Genomic DNA, 19,221 nt, shown 5'->3' with positions numbered 1-19,221 from the left:
TTTATGATCAGCTTGGTGGATACCGCCATTTTTCCTAAGTAGTTTTGCCAATTTTACTTTTTTACAAGCAAGGTATGAGAATTCCAATTGCTCCACATCACCACAGACATCTTTTGCACGTAATGGTTTTAATTTGCATTGCTCTTTGATCAATGAGATCGAGAAATTTTTCATATGCTGGTTGACCTTTAGAATATTCTCTTTGGAGGAATGATTGTTCAAGCTTTTTGTCCCTTTTTTATTGGATTTCTCTTATTTTTACGAGTTCTTTAAACCATTCTAGAAATGAGTCCATTTGTCAGCTACAGGGAGAGTAAATCCCTTCTTGCAATCTGTGATTTTTCCTTTCCACTCTTAATGGTATGCTAATTGACAGAAGGTCTTAAGTTTAATACAGCCCAAATTATCAGTCCTTTCCTTTTTAGTTACTGTGTATGTCTGTCCTATTTGAGAAATCTTCACCTAGCCCCAAATAATTTCTTCTAGAAACTGCATTATTTTACCTTTCATGTCTGGTAACTATTATTTTAAGCTGTTACTACAGCTTAGTAGTAGTAAGGAATCGTTTCTGTGTGTGGGACAAGGTGGATGAGCAATTTTGGTGTTTTCTGTATCTATATCCAGGTGACCCAGCACCATTTATTAAAAGGCCATTCTTTTTCTACTATTCTGCAGAACTGCCTTTGTCATAAATCAAGTGTCTATGTATATGCGGGGTTACTTCTGGATTCTTTATTCAGCTCAAATACTATACTTTTTCTTTTCCAAATACTAAACTGTCTTAATTACTGTAACTTTATAAAAAGTATTGAATCTAGTAGTATAAATATTTCAGCTTTGTACCTTATCTTGGTGATTCTTGGCCCCATTGCATTTCCATATAAATTTTAGAATCAACTCGTTCATGTCCTAAAAATAAAAATCCTTTCTGTTATTTTGGCTTGGATTGCATTGATTCTAGCAATCAATTTAGGGATAATTCACATCTCTACACTATTGGGTTCTCCCTTTCATGAGCATTTATTTTATTCAAGTCTTCTTAAATTTTTCTCAAAAATGTTTCACAGATCTCTCTGTAGAGAACACATATGTCTTCTTTATGTCTGTCTAGGCATTTGATTTTTATGCTATTATAAATGGTGATATTTTAATTTCCTTCTCTAATTGTATCCTGATAGAGAAATAAAACAAATGGACTTCTGTATATTGACCTTGATTCTAGTGACCTTACTAAATTCAGTGATTACCCCTCATAGGTTGTCTATAGATTCTCCTAAAATTTTCCCATGTATAATCTTGTCATCTATGGATAATGACAGCTTTATTTATTCCTTTCTGATCCATACATTTTTATTTATTGCTCTTGATTTTTGTGCTTGCTAGAGCCAGGACAGTATTGAAAAGAAGAGTAACAACAATCTCCTGGTTTGTCTCTCAGGAAAAAGCTTTTAATATTTCACTATTCAGTATCATGTTTACTATAGGCTTTTGTCATTGATAGCGTTTATCAGATGAAGGAAATTTGCTTCTATTCCTAGTTGGTTAGTTTTTTTTTTTTAATAGCAAAAGGACATTAGATTTTATGAAATGCTTTCTGTATCTACTCAACAGATACTTCATCAAAAAAGATATGCAGATTGGAAATAGCAAATGAAGAGATGTTCAGCATCCTTAGCCATTAGGAAAATACACATGGGAACCACAGTGAGATAGTACGACACAGCCCATGGGATGGCTGAAATGAAAAAGACTGCCTGTGTTGACGAAGACGTGGAAGAACAGTAACTCTCGTATACTAATAGTGGAGACGTACAAAGGCACAACTTTGGGAAAGAGTTTTGCAATTTCTTTAAAAGTTAAACATTTGAGGGCACCTGGGTGGCTCAATTGGTTAAGTGTCTGCCTTCTGCTCAGGTCATGATCCTGAGGTCCCCCATGGTCCTACTCAGGGAAGAGCCTGCTTCTCCCTTTGCTGCTCCCCCTACTTGTGCTCTCTCTCCCTGTCTCTCTCTCTCTAATAAATAAATAAAATCTTTAAAAAAAATTAAACATTTGATCCAGCCATCCCACTCCTGAGTATTTACCCAAGAGAAATGAAAACATGTGTCTACTTGGAAGAGTTGTATTGGAATGTAGGTAACAGCTTTTATTTGTCACACCCTCACACTGGCAACAACTCAAATGTCCATCAGCAATGGATTAATATTTCTATATGAGGAAATACCACTCAGCAATAAAATCAATGAAGCGTTAGTACTTCAACAACATGAATGAATGTCAGAATAATTATGCTGAATGAAAGAAGCCAGACAAAAACCATGTACTTTTTTAGTACCTGCTACATGATTCCATTCTGCATCTGCTGAGATGACCATATGTTTTTTCTTTTTTAGTTGGTCTATATGGTGAATGACATTGACTTTCAATCATTAACTTATAACCTATCTTTGCATTGCAGAGATAAACTCCACTTGGCCATGATATATGATGTTTTTTATATATTGTTGGACTTAGTTTACCAAAATTTTCCTAAGAATTTCTGCATGTGTGTTTCTGAGGGAAATTGATCATAGTTGTTCCTCTTACACCCACCATGAATGACTCTGTCTCATTTTGGTGTCAGGGTGATGCTGACCTCCTGAAATGGATGTGGAGATGTCTTATCCTCTTCAGGCTTTTTTTTTTTTTTTTTAAGATTTTATTTATTTACTTGACAGAGAGATCACAAGCAGGCAGAGAGGCAGGCGGAAGAGAGAGGGGGAAGCAGGCTCCCTGCTGAGCAGAGATTCCAATGCGGGGCTCGATCCTGGGACCCTGGGATCATGACCTGAGCCAAAGGCAGAGGCTTTAACCCATTGAGCCACCCAGGTGCCTATTATCCTCTTCAGTCTTATGGGGTAGATTATAAAAAATTGATAGGTAGACTGTGCTATAAATGGCAATTAGGTCAAGTTAGGTAATAGTATTGTTCAAGTCATAGATTTTTTTTTTAATTTTATTTTTAAGTAATCTTTACACTCAACTTAGGGCTCAAACTCATGGCCTTAGGGTCAAGAGTCACACACTCTACCAACTGAACTAGCCAGGTGCCCCCAAGTCTTTGCATCTTTACTAATCTTCTACCTACTTATTTAAATTATTGAGGGAGGAACTTTTAAATCTGACCATAATTGTGGAATATTCTATTTTTTCTTGTAGTACCATCGGTTTTTGCTTCATGTATTTTATATTTCTTATATTGGGTGTATCAGCATTTAGGCTTGTTATATTCTCTTGAAGAATTGACCCCGTATGATTATGAAATGATCCTCTTTATTGCAGGTAATATTTTTTACTCTGAAATCTGCTTTGTCTGACATTCTCTCTAGCTTTCTCCTGCTTAGTGTTAACATAGTGTATCTTTTCCCATTCTTTTATTTTTGACCTATTTCTGGGATTATATTTAAAGTATATATTTATATATTTTATATATATATATATATATATATATACAATTTTTTTAAAAAATTTTATTTATTTTAGAGAGACAGCACGAGAAAGGGGAGGAGCAGAGGGAGAGGGACAAGCAGACTCTGCCCTGAGGGCAGAGCCTGGTGCAGGACTCGATCCCAGACCCAGAGTTCATGACCTGAGCCGAAATCAAGAGTCAGACCCTTAACCGACTGACTCACCCAGGCGTCCCTAAAGTATATTTCTTGTAGACAGCATATAGTTAGGTCTTTCTTTCTTATCCCTTTTGACCATCTCTGTCTTTTGATTGGGATGTTTACACTATAGAAATTTGAAATTTAATATTAATATTGGTGTGTATCTTGCAATTTGCTTGTGATTTGTCCCATCTGTTCCATTTTTACTTTTTTGTCATCTTTTGCATTGAGTAGGGGTTTTTTTGTTTCTATTTTCTATTTTTTGTTTTTATTTCTATTTTATCCCTTTTGTTGGCTCCTGGCTGGCTTCATCGGTGGAGCGCGCAACTCTTAATCTTGGGATTGTGAGTTTGAGCCCCATTTTGGGTGTAGAGAGTCCTCTAAAAGAGTAAAATCTTTAAAAAAAAAAAAAAAAGGAATATCCTTTTGCAGTATTCTCTTAGTGGCCGCTTTAGGCCTGGCAAACTTTGGCCTTTGGCCAATTCTCACCTGCTGCCTGTTTTTATAAATTAAATTTTTTTAAAGATTTTATTTATTTATTTGACACAGGGAGAGAGATCACAAGTAGGTAGAGAGGCAGGCAGAGAGAGAGGGGGAAGCAGGCTCCTCACCAAGCAGAGAGCCCAATGTGGGTCTCGATTCCAGGACCCTGAGATCATGACCTGAGCTGAAGGCAGAGGCGTTAACCCACTGAGCCACCCAGGCACCCCTAAATTTTGGTTTTGATTGACTATTTACCTTCTGGTTACGAATTGCATTTTTTCTTCTTTGTATACCTATTAATTCTTTTTTTTTTTTAAAAGATTTTATTTATTTATTTGACAGAGAGAGATCACAAGTAGATGGAGAGGCAGGCAGAGAGAGAGAGAGGGAAGCAGGCTCCCTGCTGGGCAGAGAGCCCGACGCAGGACTCAATCCCAGGACCTGAGATCATGACCAGAGCCCAAGGCAGCGGCTCAACCCACTGAGCCACCCAGGCGCCCTACCTATTAATTCTTAACTGAACACCATATATTTTCCATTTTATTTGTTGGGTGCTTTTGTAGTCCTGCAAATTCTTGTGGTTTGTTTTGCAGTTAAGTTCCTCGGAACCAGTTGGATTCTTTCAAGTCTTGCTGTTAAATGTTAATCAGCTGACAACTGGCCAGCATTTGATCTAGGGGTGATTTTGCTCTATGTGTGTGGCAAAGCTCTTTGCATACTCTCTCTTCTAGGAATTATAAAGCTTTCCACTCTGATGCGTGGGAATAGGAGCTATTCCTGTGCCTGTGTTCAGGTGTTATTGTTCACTTAATTCTTCTGGTTGATTTTTTCCACAGCCTTGGGTGGTGTTGTCATATGTGTATCCTGATCAATACTCAGGAAACCACCTGAGGGGAACTCCGAGCAGGTCCCCCTCTTTCTCTGTGTGGTTCTCTTTTCTGGTTCTCTGCTTTGTGAACTCTAGAAGCCTGGTCTTTCTGGACTTCCTGATTCATTTCCTCAACTCAAAGAGGATGGCCTGGATTCCTCCTTCCTGGGCTGTGGCCTGGAAACTTCTCCAGGCTGTAAGCTGGGGGTCATTTTACTGCCCACCCATTTGCTTCCCACTTCTCGGGGATCCCCATTCTATGTTGCTGCATGTCCAGTGCCCGGAAAACCATCGTTTCATATATTTTGTCCGTGTTTAACTTCTGCTTCCGCAGCTAGGAGGGCAAATCCAGTCCCATTTTGGTTGGAAATGGGAATTCAATTATCCAGAGTGATTTTTTAAAAAATCTTATTTTTCTGGTTGTTGTCCTCCAGAAGCTTGCTTACGTGCAGCTGGTTCTACCAAAGCCAGAAGCCCAAGTGTTTGATCTTCTTTTGAGTCAGGAAACTTTTTTCCTTCCCCCAGGGAAATGGCCTTCCATTTACCTTTAAAAAAAACAAGAAGCCCCCTTTCTTTGCTGTTTCCTCTGCTGTCGCTTTCAGTTGCTCCATAGACTTTTAGAAACAAAAGCTAGGAAGCCTTGCCTGGGCTGCTTTCTGATTTGTTCTCTCTAGTTTCCTTAAAGAAAAAATACCTAGCCATCCATCTCCTAAATGGGTTTGGGGTGGGGGGTAGGGAGAGAAGGGAGGAAAGGAATAAATATAGTGTATATTTATCTCTCAGATGTTTTCTAGCCAAACATTTATTCTGCTTCTTTTACTTCATTCTCAACCTGAGCAAATTAGGTCAGATTGCCACCTCCCCATTATTTCATGCCTTGGTCTGTTGGGTCCTTACCCTGGGCCAGACTTAGGAAGAAGAAACCCAGCTTGGAGCGTAAGGGCCCGGGCTTATGAGACCAACTGTGTTCAAACACTGGCTGTTTCCCTGAAGGGCTGTGTGATTTGGGTGAGTGAGTAGGCCTCAGTTTCCTCGTCTCTGAAGCTGGTTCATAAAAGCACCTCCTGAGGGGTCCCTGCTGGCATCGGGTTTCCCTGTCTGAAAAGCAGTTTTGTGTTTCCAAAATTTCAGAGACTAAGAAATGGGCCTTAAAGAGTTTCTGTGCAACCTCACCCCCACATCCCATCTTCTTTCTTTCTCTTGGCTCTCTTTTTTCGACTTCTGCACACATTTTCTCTGCGAGGGTTTGGACTTGGGTGTTGAGATAATATGGCTCAGTGTTGTGCACATCCTACAGAGTCGGGATGGACCCCCATCCAAAACCTGGCTTGAATGTCAAGACTGGTGATGCCGCACACTCATCAGGATGATATGAGAAGGTTTATTACTCACATAATGAGGCTTTCTGGGGAGAGCAGAGTAGGCTTCCTCATCTGGCCCCAAAATGCCTCGAGAGAGAGGAGGGAGAGACACTTGGGGTTTTACTGTGGTCAGGAAGTGGGGCTGGGGTGAGGGTCAGGGTTTGTATGGTTTAAACTTCTGGCCTGTACCTCTAGGCCTTCTCATCAGTTTACCCGATGTGGGGCAGAAAGAGAAGAGGGAGGGCTAAGGCTTAATAGCTGTCAGCAGACCAACGTCGAAAAATAAAGTCCGATTATGTTACACTCAGAGGTTGGAGTTGATAATTAATCTGCTGTACAGAGAGCTTCTCTCTGTGGAGCCTTAGCAATTGTCCCACATGTGAGAGCTTCTCTCAGATGAGGGGAGGGGGCGGAGGAGAGCAGGAACTTTATATATTATTTATACACCACAACCCCGACATGTACAATTTTTTTTTTAAAGATTATTTATTTATTTATTTGACAGAGAGAGAGATCACAAGTAGATGGAGAGGCAGGCAGAGAGAGAGAGAGGGAAGCAGGCTCCCTGCTGAGCGGAGAACCTGATGCGGGACTCGATCCCAGGACTCTGAGATCATGACCTGAGCCGAAGGCAGCGGCTTAACCCACTGAGCCACCCAGGTGCCCCGACATGTACAATTTTAAGTTTGTTTTCTTTTTTTTCTTTTTAAAAAGATTTTATTTATTTATTTGATAGAGACACAGCGAGAAAGGGAACACAATCGGAAGGAGTGGGAGAGGGAGAATCAGGCTCCCCACTGAGCAGGGAGCCAGATGCGGGGCTTGATCCCAGGACCGAAGGCAGACACTTAAGGACTGAGCCACCCAGGAGCCCCTGAGGTTAATTTTCCATAAATGATCCCCTTGTGTTTTTTAACCCCATATCTGCACAAAGCAGAAACCTAACTTACACTTGTCTTGCACTGTGCCCAGACAGCAAGTCCCAGTCTGGGCTTTCGCTCCCTCTCAGGCTGTTATGGCACTTGACTGAGGTGTGAGTCTGGGCTGAGGATAAGAGCCCATTTCCTCTTCCTAGTGGCTCTAGAATGGTTTTGTGTCCCCTTCCTACGTGGCAAGACTGTCTTCCCTGCCAGATCCTCCCTCTTCCCTGAGACAATATGCTTCAAGGATGTGACCAAGTCCCACTAGTTTAAGAGTTGGGGCAAGGGTTGGGGGTGGGGTGGGGAATGCCTGATAAATTACCAAGAGGGAAAGAAAGTAAAAGGAATATTTTTTTAAAAGATTTATTTATTTATTTATTTGACAGAGAAATCACAAGTAGGCAGAGAGGCAGGCAGAGAGAGAGGGAGAAGCAGGCTCCTCGCTGAGCAGAGCGCCTGGATGTGGGGCTTGATCCCAGGACCCTGAGATCATGACCTGAGCTGAAGGCAGAGGCTTAACCCACTGAGCCACCCAGGTGCCCTGTAAAGGGAATATATATTTTTTTAATTAGTTTCATGTTTATCTCCTGTCAAAAGGCAAGTTTCTCTTCTATTCCACTTAAAATAAAACATTAGGGGACACCTGGCTGGCTCAGTGGGACTCTCGATCTTGGGGTTGTGAATTCAAGCCCCAGGTTGTGTGTGGCAATTACTTAAAAACATAGTCTTGGAAAAACAATAAAACAAAAACAAAATAAAATTTAGCACGGAGAATTGACAAATGTAGAAAACAAAGAGCACTTTGAAGTTTTATTTTGTTTTTGTTGTTTAGGTTTTACTGCTGCATATCCAACACAATCCTCCATTCCTTTTAAAAGCCGGACTTCAACAATTCCAGAATCAGAAAAAAAGGGATTCAATAGTCAAGCCAAGAGATTTTATTATAAAAAGGTAATGACATACTTTTAAGTCTGGGTTTGAGCCAGGGTCACCAGTCGGGCTGGCACAGTTGCCCCTAGGACCAGTAGAGGGCGGTGTCACCCAAGGAGCCACAGCCTCCTCTCCAATTGTAGGCTCCGACTGAATTAAAAGAATGAGTTGGGAAGGTATCAGATTCAGGGAGAACAACAGTGTCTGGATTTATGGTGCCACATCGAACCCACCCCAAATTTTTTTTAAGAAGAACTGTATTTTAAAATTTATTGTAAAAATATAAAATTCAAAAATGGTGGTATGTGAAGTAAAAAGGAAAATCCTTTTCTCTCCCCTTTCCCCCAGCTTCACTCCCTCTGACAGGAGAGGAAATAACAAAGTTTTCCTTAAATAACATGCTAATAAAATTTAAATTACCTTTGTGATGAAGGCCCCCCTCTTTAACGGAGTATTATTACGGTTCCTGTTCTCACCCTCTTCCCCACATATTTCTATGTCCCTTTTCCTCTTTGATCTGAAAAATTCTGCTGGGATCCTGGTCCTCAGGCAGCTTAGGATTTCACTGGCTAAAGGCCCAAGGGTCTAACCTTCTCCTCCTTCACCAGTGGGGGAGCTGAAGTCCCTCACGGACGTCCTTAGAATTTTTAAATTCCTTCGTTCATTTAACCAAGATATTTACAATAACCTTCTTTTGAAGGAGTCATCCTCTTCAGCTACCTTTTCCTGCATTCTGAAAATGTTTTTGATCTTATAACCTTACCAAGATGGTGGAGAGGGAAGGAGGAGATGTAGCTTCTGAAGGCAAGTGAGTCAGGAAGGACTTGGGAGGGCAGGGGTTGCTCAGCAAGCCCCTTCGCCCATAGGCCTGTTCCTGCTTTGTTTTTTGTTTTTAAGATTTTATTTATTTATTTGACAGACAGAGATCACAAGTAGGCAGAGAGGCAGGCAGAGAGAGAGGAGGAAGCAGGCTCCCCGCTGAGCAGAGAACCCGATGTGGGGCTCGATCCCCGATCCCAGGACCCTGAGATCATGACCTGAGGCTTTAACCCACTGAGCCACCCAGGCGCCCCCCTGTTTCTGCTTTGTAAACAAGAATGCTAAAGGATGGAATGTTTAAGTTCCTTAAGTTTTAACATTTTAGGATTCTAAGCAAATAGTAAAGAATATAATGCATGTGTATACACACGTGCATACACACACACACATTTTTAATTACTTGAAAGTCTTCCCCAAAGATGATAAATAAGGTATTTGCTCAGGAGTTTTTTCTCTTCTTCCTCTAGTTTCGCGCGTTTTGCATGTCCCTCCGTCCCTCTGTCTGTCTCTTCTGTGTGGTATCTCATTTGTCAGGCCAGTGATAACTATTGTCCATCTCTAGAACACTTGCAATTCCAATAAAAATAATAGCAGCTACCATTGACTGATGCCTACTATGTGTGCAGTCATTTTTAGACCATATCTCTAATCCTCAGAACAATGTTGAAAGGAAGGGTTTATTATCTTAATTTAACAGGAGAGGAAATTGAGGCTTAGGAAAGTTAAATGACCCACCCAAGGTCATATAGCTCAGGGCTTGGCCCATAAGAGGCCCTACATAAATATTTGCTGAATCAACATGGAAAGAATTAGATGTCAGACCCAGGTCTAGCTCACTCCAAAGCCTCATGTTCTTTCCACACACCACCACACCCCCTTTTGTGGCCTGCGAAGCCACACTTTTGATTTATGAAAGTCAGCAGTATGTTTCTGAATAGACCTTAGCAAAACACCCCAAACTCAAGAGAGGGAAAGATGTCAAGCAAGGAGCGTCACCGCCATTCTACATGATCTAGTTCTGAAGACTCAAATCCAGAAACCAAATGGGCTGGCATTTCGAGTAAGCATTTCAGCAACTATTGCCCTTCAGAAAAGTTTCTGTTGAAGGAACCAAGATGGCGGCCAGCCAAAGCTACAGGCAGCATTAAATAGAGAAAAGAAATCGCTCAGAAGTTCGATTCGCACTTTCCAAATGGGGCCATGTAGGTTTGTCAATGTGGAAACTCTAAGTACTTGAAAGCCTTCTGTAAATAAGTATGTAAATAATTTTGTGGCAAGAGCATGGGGATCCATAAGTCAGGGTCCCTGCCTTCTGCCCCATTAAAGAGCTGTGTGCCTTTAGACTGGTCACTTGGAATTTCTGAGTTTCAGTTTCCTCATCTGAAACGTAAGGAAGATTTGGGCTATATAATTTTTTAGGCTTTTGAAGCTGTAAAAAGGGGGAAAAAATGTTCTTGTCCCATGCTCATTATTCTCATTTTTCTTGAGGGACACGGACATTGAGAAGTTAAAGATGTTGTTTAACATCACCCAATAATTTAGTGAGGCAATACAAATTAAAAACAGATTTTAAAACTCTGGTGTTTCACCACCCTTCTTAGAACATTAATCGTCCACACCCTGTGCCTGATCTCATAACTTGGTTGTATCCTCACATTAGTTCCGTGACCCATTTAACACATCTTTAACACAGAGAATCAGAGTCTTGTGAAATGCGCACTTACCTTATCAGTCCAACCTTGTGGGGAAACATGGCCCAGCTCACATATCCCATATAACTCCGAGCCCTGGCCACAAGGAATCCTTCCCAGAGCTTGGCGTTGTGACTGGCAATTTGCGCTGCTAGAAATGAAGTCTGCTTTCCTGCACATTTTGCAATTATTTACGGAGGTGCTGGTGACTCCATGTACACGAAGAAACATGCCTCATGTGGGATAGAACAGAGCCCAGGGGCCTGATGGACATTTTCTTCCTCCACCTCCCTGTTTCCCATTTGCCTCTGGACAGTGGTCATGCTTTCCAGGCTATGTAACACTGATAATGTCTTCGCAGCCCACTAAGAGCAAGGATGTTATAATAGGCTCTCTGGGGCTTACTGTTCCATGATTCTAAACCTGACTTATCCCTTCCAGGCTCCGGTGAATGAATGCTGGTGGCATAGGGGCCCTGTAGTCTCTAGATGGGCACCATTTACAAATATATGTTGGTTTTATGTGTAGCCTGACAGTAAATCCACCTTCCCAGATGGTAAGCAGGCTCATGTTTAATTTGTGATGGAACAGTATAAAGTGAATACTGTTTCACTCACTAACTTGACAAGGCATCGGACCTGGGTGTTTTACACGTCAAGGAGATTTAAGTGAAAGGAAGTTCAGTTTGCCAGGACCACCATGTTCAAGGGGATAATTAGCCCAAGTGTGCACACAGCTGCGTGTTTGAACCACAACAGGCTCTGCCTGACCTTTCTGCTCCAGAAGCCCGACTGCTCCCCGGGGGGTCACCAGCACGCCGTCCTAAGGAGTCTGCACTCCCTGTTCCTGGAAATAACAAATACTTGGTGGGCACTGGAGGCACACCAGGTGCCCCCTGAAGACCTTTGCATTTATTAACCCAGACTCCCCATAATCACCCTGTGAGCGGAGTCTCATCATCATCTCTGCTTTTGACATAATGACCCAGAGACTTGAGCACAAGAGGCTTGGGTGTCTTGCACGGCCAGGCTCAGGCAGAGCGAGGACAAGCCCAGGAGACAGCTCCTGGTTCCCAGACACTGTTCCCTGTGTCTCCTGGGGATGGAAGGAGGGATGCCCTCCTCTGTGCTCTGACAGCTGCTCCCGTGCCCCTGTCTGCCTTCTGCTTGGTCTGATGGCAGTGGGTGTGTACGTCGAGTCCCTCCGTCCCATTCCAGAACATGAGAGCTGCTAACAGGCAGTGCTATTCCCTTGCTGCTTTGCCTGAGCTCTGGTCCGCAGTAGCCTTTCGTACACGTCTGCTGAGTTGAGTTCTTGCTGATGTGCTGCTCAAGGGATTTCAAGGGGCTGCTAATAAGCGGACACTAGATTGGAGCCAGAGGAGGCTCTGAAAGAGAAGCAGGTGGCTCTCGGGGACCATACCCACAGTAACCAAGGCTTCAAAAATGCGGGATTGACTGCTTTTGCCTGACTGTGTTTCCAGCTGTGCCCAAACAGCTGGGACCCATTTCATCTGTCCAGTAGCCGCGTCCCTCCGCCCTGGCTTCCCCACACTTACTTGAGTGGCTCAGAAACAATCTCAAGAGACCTCATCCCGTTTTCCGGCTTTCTCCCTTAGGGCTTCCAGGGACCCTTCACTGCTGACGCCCTCCCCCATTCTGAACAAAACAGTGAGGCTTTCTTGCGTGGAGTGTGCTTGCTGCCTCTCTCTCCCTTTTCAGCCGTGATCAGAGCGGGGGAACTTTGATGCCAGACAGAAATAGATGTGGGGTGAGGCCGGGAGGGAGAGAAGGCAGGAAGGGTGAGGGGCATCTTACAAGGGGCCCATCTCAGAGTGAGAGACGGTTTGGACCAGAAAGGCTTCAGTGACCTGGAATCCCTGGGCTCAGCAGAAGGGCCCTTTCTGTGACAGTGTCTCATAGTGAAAGCCACCGGTGGGCCAGGTAAGGACGCACTGCCGCTGGGAGCTGCTGCCACCTCCGGCCCCCTTTCCTGGGCGGTGGATACCAGGGATGTGGTCTGAACACCACAGATCTTGACACCCACATGCACGGCCTTGCAGGTTCATAGATGAGGGGCCTCAGGTCCAGGGAGGACATGTGTCCTGGGGGCAGGTGCCTGCTCTCCCACCCTGCAGTCTGTGCTGTCCTCATCCCTTTGGCCGTGTCAACCTGAGTAAAAGCTTTCTGGCTTCCATGAAGTCAACAGGGTTGATGGACACATTGTCCTGAGACCCTAAGACTAAAGGCATCTGTAAAAGGAAATTATTCCCTCAAGAGCCCCAAATCTCTGTGTGGTTTCACCAGTGGATTAACAGCAGCCCCAGGCTCTGCTTCCACCTCAGACATGTCCTCCTCCTGTCAGATACTTCAAAGCCCTTCCACAGACCCCTAGATTTCATTCATCTTGTGCCCCCCGAGAAACGCCAGCTCACCAGCCCCCAAAAGAGACCAAAGCAAGGTGGAGTATCTCTGAAGGGTCAAAGGCAGCTCTAGTAGGGTCTTTAGCCAAGGATCCAACAGAGACTACATTTCCCAACCGAAGGAACAGTTTCACAAACTATTCATTTGAAAAATACTGATTGGACAGAATTTAGGAACTCAGCCCTAGAAAATTCAGGCTTTGTAACAGGCTCCAAGCTGGGGGACTTCAAACTTCCTGTAACCTAGTTTATATCTGGGTGGGGGAGGGGGAGGTACATGACCTTCTCCCTGTTGTTTCCTTCTCATTACCTGTCCAGCCTATCCCAGGATCAAGTCAACGGAGACCTTTGTCCCACCCTTGGCACCTGCAGGGGCTGCCGTTTGGCATTCTAATCCTTCAGAAGGTCTCTCAAAGTGCATTTCAATCAAATGTCCCCAGATGTGTGTTGGGTCAAGGGGTGGGAACACATTCGACAGTCCTCCCCGGTCAGTCCCACTCTCAAGGTCTTTAACCCCCATGGGAAGGTTTGGCTCCACTGCTCCACTCCATTTCTTGGCAATGCCAAGAAGAGTGGCCACACACTGGCTCTCACCCCTTTGTGTATCAACTCATTTAATCCTCACGCTGTGGGGCAGGTCTGGGAGACAGCAGTACATCGGCCACTCAGCACCGGGCAGGCAGGTGGTCGAGCTCATTCTTTTCCTTTCTCCCTCCCCACACCCATTTATGCTTCGTTTGTTTATCTGGTTTTTGCCCATTGGGGTGGTCTTGGCTAAGAAACCGAAGGTGGCTAAGATTACCCCAATGGCAACCTGGATTCTTGTTTCAGAAATGCACTCTGAGAAGTCTAAACTCACTCAAAAACTGTTATCCCGGAAGTGAAACATCCTGGATATTTATGACCCTCCCAGCCGGCCACTCACCAGCCCTCCTAGCACTCAGGGAGAAAGGCCTGAAAGCTCTGCCATTGGAGGTTTCCCTCTGAGGAGCCTAGAAACCTACCTGCCTGTCCTGCGAAGATAACGGTGTGCTGGTAAACCAGCTCTCTCCTCTGTGAAGGAAAGTTCTAATTTATAGCATTTGCCAATTGCTGGGGAGTAAATACTCCCACCCTGCCTTCAAGCTACCACGAGGAAGATCTCTGACATTCTAACCATCACCCTCTGGAGCTGCCATGGGCCAGCTCTAGCCTACCGCTGCCTACACGACTCTTCTCAGAGATTCCTTAAGGGCCAAAAGGCAGCCCTCTCTCCCTCCAGGCTGTAAGGTGACAGCCCTCTTTGTACTTGGCCCGGACTCAAACCAGTTTGCAACACAGCAGAATTAAAACGTGATCAAGGATTTCGATTAAATGACAACCGACTATTTTAGTATAAGTATGTCCCAAATACTGCATGGGATATACTTACACTAAAATAGCTTTTGGTTATTTAGCTGAAATTCAGATTTAACTGGGCAAGGCGGGAGGGAGCTGCTTTGTGTGTCTTGAATTTTAGGAGGCAACTCCATCTCCTTAGACATGTCGTGTGGGTGCCCGGAAAACGTGTGTGAACTGATGGAGGTGTTGAGGGTGGCAGGGGGACCGAAAGCCAGAGGTGCACGTCTTCCTTGTTCGCTGCTTAAACCTGGAAGAGTCACAGTGACATGCCCTGCTTCAGCTCCTCGTTGATTTAGGGGCTCTCAAAACTAAGAAGCACCCAAAGGCTTTGAGTCTGACGTCTCTGATTTACAAATGAGGAAACTGAGGCCCCGTGATGTGACTTGCTTCAGGTCACTTAGCTAGTTGCAGCACTGAGAATAAATTTCCGGACTCAAAAGTCTGGGGGTAGGGGCGCCTGGGTGGCTCAGTGGGTTAAGCTGCTGCCTTCGGCTCAGGTCATAATCCCAGGGTTCTGGGATCGAGTCCTGCATAGGGCTTCTTGCTCAGCGGGGAGCCTGCTTCTCTCTCTGCCTCTGTCTGCAGCTCTGCCTGCTTGTGCTCTCTCTCTGACAAATAAATAAATAAAATCTTAAAAAAAAAAGTCTGTGGGATTTTTTTTTCTTTTTATCCTACACATTCTCATTTGAAAGTCAGTTTGGTTTAGTGAGTAAGAGTGGATTCTATGTTTGATGGGGGTGGACAAAATAGATGAAGGGAGTCAGAAGGTAGAAAGTTCTAATTATCAAATAGATAAGTCAGGGGGATGTAATATACAGCGTGGCGACCCCAGTTAGTGAAACTGTATTGCATTTTGGGAGTTGCTAAGAGAGTAGATCTTTAAAGTTCTCATCAGAAGGCAAAAATTCTGCAACTGTATATGGCGACAGATGTTAACGTGACTTACTGTAGCGATCACTTTCCAGCGTGTACAAATATTGAATCATGCCGTATACACAAAACTAATATAATATAATGTTATGTGTCAGTTATATGTCAATTAAAAAAACTAAAAAAATATATAAAAGTATAATGTTATGTGTCAGTTATATGTCAATTAAAAAAAAAAAAGAGTAGACTTTGTACTAAGACCACCTAGGTTCAAATTCTGGCCCTGACAGTTACTAGCCATGTGACCTTGGGCCCTATCTCTTTTGGTTCTGTCTTCCCATCTTTAAAATGGGGGTTAAGGGGCACCTGGGTGGCTCAGAGGGTTAAGTGTCAGCCTTCGGCCCAGGTCATGATCTCAGGGTCCTGGGATGGAGTCCCACATCTGGTCCCACCCTTAGCAGAGAGTCTGCTTCTGCCTCTCCCGCTCACTTCCCCTGCTCGTGCTCTCTCTCTCTTGCTGTCAAATAAATAAAATCTTCAAAATAATGAATGAATTAATTAAAATGGGGATTAAACAAGTTGCTGCGTGTAAAGTACTCAGAACAGTGGCTGACACACAGTGAGCGGCCAGTCAATAAATAAATGCTAGCCCCACGAACAGCCCCCTAGAAAAATCTCTTCCTTGTTTCCCTGGAGCTCCTTGAATCTGCTCCCACGTGCCAATGTCTTCTGAACTTGGCCTAGGGCGCTGGTGTACCAGGTTCTGCCTCCCGTCTCATGTCTGCCCCATTCTCCCTGGTGATCAACCCCCGCTCTGCGCACCTGAGATGATCATCACCTACAAAGTGGGAATCAGTGTCCTGTACCCACCGGCTTTGAGCGATGCTCCAAGGGTTCACTGCAGTTAAAATTCAGCGCAGAGGAACCTGTTAATCTCACTGGTGGTTCTGTCTCATATATTAAACCATAATCAGATACTGCTCAGGCCAGACTGGAAAGTCCTGGAAGGCCCTGGTGGCACTTTGGGCTTTCTTTCTGCCCCAAGAAAGGTAGTAGGGACGGTGGAGGCAGGATGAGTCTTGGGGGAGGAGGTTGGAGAAACTGCAGAGACTTTGTGTTCTTCACGTCCTTAACACTTGTAGCAGTGGGATATTGGGTAAATTCATCTCCACTTGCCTCAGTGTCTCCATCTGTAAAATGGGGACAGTAACCCCTTCCTCTCGGAGGACTAAACGAAGCAACCTTTGAAAAGCTCGTACCATCAAGCTGGCACCCAGTAAACTCTCAGGACAGTGGAACATTCGTATCCTTTCATGCCACTTGCTTGGCCAACTTCTGTCAACATAATACTCCCCCCTGGTAACTAGCATGGGAAATGAGATGAAAGTTCAATTAACTGCAAAAGCAGAAACGAGCTTAGAAATCAAGCTTCTGCTTATTCGTCTCCATCATACCTGCATCATTTAGAATTTGAGCTTCTGAACCTGTCTCTCTTTTTTTTTTTTTTTTTTTTTGCGAATTAGAAACGGTCTTGTTTGGGATGAAGGTTGTTTTTGTTTCATTTTGCTTTATAAACAGAAACACTCCCTGATTTCTCTTCTGAAAGGCTGAGGAGGAAGCTGAGTCAGGTGGGTGCGGTTAATGTGAAATCAGTCATCATTCCCTCATTTTGGGCTTGCCTTCCCCAATCAGCACACACTGACTTGCGTATCAGCCACACCGAGCATCCCATCTTATGCTCATTTCTCTAACGGCATGAAAAAAACAACTGCATTCTTCTGGAACGCAGGAAGACGTGGTGCAGCGAGCCAGACCCAGGCTGGGGGTCTCAGACCCAGGCTGGAATTCCAACCTCCAGCACTTGGTAACTGAGACAGTGAGCAGGCAGGCTAGGAAATGGTGGAGCCAGCTTTCCACCAAGTGGTAGTGATGCCTGTCCCGGAGGATGACAGTGAGGCCGAGCATTAATGGTTATGAAGCTTGCAGAAAAGCACAGTGGAAATGAATGTACTGCTATGACACCCCATTCTCTTCCTTTCAGGATAGCATCCCAGGTCCGGGGTTCTACAACGTCATTCACCAATCTCCAGTGTTCGACAGTGCCTCGTTGTCTAAGAAAGGGACGTGCACTTTTCCCTCTATGGTGAGAACCTCTTTCCCGAGTAAGGCCATTAGCAGATCAGCACTTTCCTTCGTCCATTGCGTAAACACGTATTGGACCACTGGTCCCTTCTCTCCAAAGACCGTGGTTCTAATTAGGAGAGTAACTGGTGCCTCAGGTGTCATGCAGGTAAATTAGAGCCTGTGTCTTTAAGTAATTTCCCCCTCACTGCTCCACATGGCCAGAGTGAGAAGAGAGGCTAGAGGGATATTCAGAACCCGATTGTCCACATCAACTTTGTCATTGTGGAGTGGGCTAAGCAGATGTTTTCCTGAGATTTCTGGGCACCAGGGAAAAGATCTTACCCTAACAGGGTGTTTTACACCACTTGGTCTAATTGGGTTATTCAAATTATTGAGAAATCTGCCGGGAGCAAAAAGAAAGCAGGCAACAGGCTGAAATGGAGTGATCTTCCTTCCCTTCTTTGTAAGATGTGGGTCTTTATCTTTGTGGATGGCTCTAAGAATCAAGGATCTATATGAAGTGCTGATGTCCCTGACCAGACCTGGGCAAGGATTTTTTTTCTTTTGTTCTTAATTTGAGTATCTATAAATTGACAAGAAGAAGATATATAGTGAGTGAAAAGGGTCAAACTGGGGTAAAATTAGCTGAGGTAGAAAAGTGAAAAAGAAAGCAAACCCAAATTAGCATCAACAAAACACATATGCCTTCTGTCCCTTTAAAAATTACAACAATCTCTTGCAAAGATGTATTATAATGCCTGACACTGGAACGGATTTCAAAACAAAACAAAGCACCACACAAAGGGTCCATTTAAGACTCGCTGAAGGCAGTCACTTACTGGAATTTGACTTTGGCAGAGCTGACTTTAAAGTTAGCTCCCTATCAGCGGAGATGTGGAAGTCACCCATGGCCCCAGTGAACCATGCCTCTGCCTCCTTTTCTGCCCCAAACCCTGCAGATGAAGGGACCTGAAAGCAATCGGCAACAGAAGTGCCATGTCACGAAGTCTTGGCTCAGGAGACAAGACTTCAGACCTGAGCCTGACTCAGCTGAGGATTCTCGATGTGGCCTCAAGCACGTCACCCTTCTGTGTCCCGGTTACCTCATAAAAGTGGAGACTCCCTGGAGGCGCTGGGCAAATTGCAATGAGCGAAATGCTCTTTGAAACTGCGGAGTATTGTAAACATGTTAAATATTATGAGTGTTACCACCTGAGTCACCAACAAGACCTCCTGCACCTCCTAGGTTTTCTCTCTGAGAAATTCTCTACCGCAGAGTGGCACAACCCACTCCTGCTTGGTGCCAAAGAGGGGATCAAATGAGAGCACACGACCAATTCCCTGCTAGGCTTTGTGCACAATAACTTTCCAAACGACGAGGCTGAGCCCTCTGGAGGAGAAGAGGCCCAGGGGAGGGTCCGAGTTTTACAGAACCTAGTCAGGCCTGTCAGGTCTTTAAAAAATTCAGAACAAACCCAAAAGAAAGCAGACATGGAGTTGTGCAGGCTTCCTGTCCCTGCTTTGATGGATGAGAATTTATATTTATAGATATTTAGATTCCTGTAACCAGCTTGCAGTGGCCCATGGAGATCTGTTAGGAGACCCCACATCTTAGCTATTTCCTTTCTGCGCCGATGTGAATTTCATGCCCCCCCCATACCCTTAGTGACTTTCACATTTGACACCTCCTCCATTTCTGGATCTGA

At 44.3% G+C, this 19,221-nt stretch overlaps 1 protein-coding gene across 3 annotated transcripts in view; it reads left to right on the top strand.

Annotated features, from left to right (window-relative positions):
• The window catches only part of STPG1 (sperm tail PG-rich repeat containing 1), a 48,091-nt gene that overhangs the window by 6,751 nt on the left and 22,119 nt on the right, over positions 1-19,221 (top strand). For 2 of the 3 annotated variants that reach the window (XM_032863755.1, XM_032863756.1), the window contains exons 4-5: positions 8,112-8,230; positions 17,433-17,534. In XM_032863755.1, the coding sequence (XP_032719646.1) occupies positions 8,112-8,230; positions 17,433-17,534 (221 nt within the window). The remainder of the gene's footprint in view (positions 1-8,111; positions 8,231-17,432; positions 17,535-19,221) is intronic. The other variant, XM_032863757.1, reaches the window with a different exon arrangement.

This window comes from Lontra canadensis, unplaced genomic scaffold, assembly GCF_010015895.1.
Source record: "Lontra canadensis isolate GAN:19392208 unplaced genomic scaffold, GSC_riverotter_1.0 scaffold25, whole genome shotgun sequence".
NCBI classification, from domain to species: Eukaryota; Metazoa; Chordata; class Mammalia; order Carnivora; family Mustelidae; genus Lontra; species Lontra canadensis.
This window is presented reverse-complemented; position numbering and strand designations above follow the sequence as displayed.